The sequence below is a fragment of the Octopus bimaculoides genome, chromosome 25 (genome assembly GCF_001194135.2).
Source record: "Octopus bimaculoides isolate UCB-OBI-ISO-001 chromosome 25, ASM119413v2, whole genome shotgun sequence".
Lineage (NCBI taxonomy): Eukaryota > Metazoa > Mollusca > Cephalopoda > Octopoda > Octopodidae > Octopus > Octopus bimaculoides.
This window is the reverse complement of record NC_069005.1, coordinates 23,285,578-23,288,252: the sequence shown is the minus strand read 5'-3', so window position 1 is coordinate 23,288,252 and position 2,675 is coordinate 23,285,578. Positions and strand designations below refer to the sequence as shown.

The 2,675-nt window shown below is 37.3% G+C and overlaps 1 protein-coding gene across 1 annotated transcript in view; it reads left to right on the top strand.

Annotated features, from left to right (window-relative positions):
- Positions 1-2,675, top strand: part of LOC106872702 (homeodomain-interacting protein kinase 2) — an 82,392-nt gene that overhangs the window by 4,270 nt on the left and 75,447 nt on the right. The window contains exon 2 of the mRNA XM_014919778.2: positions 2,314-2,436. Within this exon, the coding sequence (XP_014775264.2) occupies positions 2,314-2,436 (123 nt within the window). The remainder of the gene's footprint in view (positions 1-2,313; positions 2,437-2,675) is intronic.

Here is a 2,675-nt window from a genome sequence, read left to right as displayed (position 1 = left end):
AGATATTATAACAATAAATTAATATTATGATATATTTAATACATAGGTGGCTAAAGCAATTAAAAACCAAAAAGGTAGAATACATAATGAAGAGTTTGAAATGGCACCAACAATTGCTAGAAATAAGAGCTAAAAAATATAACTTGAATAGCCAAAATCACCAACCTCATGAGATGTTCAAAGGGACAGTTTCTGTCTACCAAATCCACTCACAAGTTTTTGGTCAGCCTAGAGCTATAGTAGAAGGCACTTGTCCAAGGTGCCATGCAGTGGGACTGAACCTGGATCCATGTGGTTGGGAAACAAACTTCTTACCACAGCCTGGCCTACTTTGTTAGCTTTTAGTTATTAAATCTGAATATTTCCTCTTTCTCTCTCTTTCTCCTACTACCTTCCGTCAAATCATCTGATCCCTTTAGAAGTCCAACCTCTTGTCTCCTTTGTCCCTTTTAAAGGTGTTCTATCACCTTTACCTTCTATCTCATTATACTTGAACATTGTAACAGTGTTGTGGAGTACTCTGTTGAACTCTAAAAAAAGGGCATCAGCCAGTCATTAGAATAAAACAGAGTGGATAAAGATCCCAAACCATAAGGGAAAAGGTAGATTAGCTGATAAGTAGCCAGCTGCTACATTGCTACCCCAGTAGAATCACTCACTATATATACATGTATGTTTGTATGTAACTTCCAACTGTGTTAGTTTCCTGTTTATAAAACCAACATGGCTATTTTTCTCACATCTGTACAAATTTAGAAAAAATCAAATTGGAACCCGGTACAGCTCTCTGGCTTACCAGTTCCTAGTCTAACTGTCTTACCCATGCTAGCATGGAAAACGGATGCTAAATGATGATGTTGATGATGGTGATCATTCTACCTTGCTCATTCTGAGCTTTCTACACACGTTTCTCTCTTCTCTTCCTATCTCATGCTCTCTCTCTCTCTCTCTGTTTTTAGTCATCATCATCATCATCATCAGTTAGCATCTTTTCCATGCTGTCATAGGTTGGATGGTTTGAGGAGAACCGACAGGCCAAAGGACTGTTTTGAGTTCCAGTGTCTGCTTTGGCATGGTTTCTATGGTTGGATGTCCTTCCTAATGCCATCCATTGTACTGGGTGCTTTTTTTTATCATGGTACCAGCACTACTGGTGAGGTTTCTTAGCACTCGGCTGAGTGGGGAAGTAAGTGAAAGGTTCGTTGAGGGACAAGAACAGGTGTCTTGCTGAACTTGTGATCCTTATTACATGTCTGAATAAAAGATGGGAACATTTTTGATTAGGGTTCACTTGGCGATAAAAAAAAAAAAAGCAATACTTAACTTGGTAGCCATCCTTCTGACCAGAGTGTGCTTGTTGTCCCAGGTCAGCTTTAATCCAGCAGACCTATTATGATCAAAGTCTTTCCGGTTATGTTCACCTTGTCTTTTTAAGGATATCTTTTTAAGGATATCTGCAGCTAGATCATCTGAAGTATCCTTTCCCTTATAAAAGCTGGTTAATGTGATTTGAAAGAGTTTTGGGTACAATTTCTAGCAACTCAGACAGTTATGTAGAGCAGGGGTTTTCAACCATTTTTTTTTATCTATGGACCCCTTTGATTACTATCTTATTCTGGTGGACCCCCATAGCCATTCTATGTTTAAAAACTAGTTTTATTTAAACTTCTTTTGAAATTCCTATTAACTAGTGTAGATTGACTGATGTAAAATGTTAGAGAAGAAATCTAGCTTTTTCTTCCAATACATACCAAAATATACATCTAAAGTATAAAGTTTTCAGGGGCCCTTAAAATACTATTGTAGATCCCCAATTTACTATTTTGTTGCATAGACCCCACAAGATCTTATATGGACCATCAGGGGCCATATGGACCCCAGTTGAGAACTACTGATTTAGAGATTTGTCAGTCAAGAAGTACTTAGCAGTGTCTAACAAGTCTCAAATCTTGTGAGAAGCAATTGCCTGACATAGCAGCCAAATCTCCTTTAAATCACACCGTTCTGTATTAAAAGAAAAATTGAAGGATACATGGGACAGTGTTGTCCCTGATCTATTAAACAGGTATGATGGTCATGGCTTGAATGTCACTATTCAAAACTGACCTGGGGCTAAGTGCCAATAACTTTCAGACACAGCCCTGACCTAGTAACAAACAATGTACATCCCTCTTTCTCTCTCTTCCATTATTCCTTCTCTATATTTATCTTGCGATTATATAAATAAACTCATTCTAAATTCAAATAAATTCTCTCAGATATTCTTTTGTTTACTTGACAGTAAATATTTATTAAATTTTGTTTTATTTCCAGATTCGATATATTTCCCAAACCCAGGGTATGCCAGCGGAACATATGCTAAGTTCTGCCACAAAAACTGCACGCTTCTTTGTGCGTGAAAACACTGATAGCAATTATCCATTCTGGCGATTAAAAGTAAGTCTTGGCAGTGAGTGACTCACTTGCTCTTCTTCTTCTTCTTCTTCTTCTTCTTCTTCTTTACCCAGTATGTATTTACATGTGTTATTTTTGTTCTTTAAATTGCAGCTTTATGTGCACTGTACTGCACAGTAAATAAGACGAACTGAACTTGATTTGTCTATGACCAATGCAAACTTACAAACTGGAAACAAAGAGGAAAAGATGTGTGTGTGTGTGTGTGTGTGTGTGTGTGT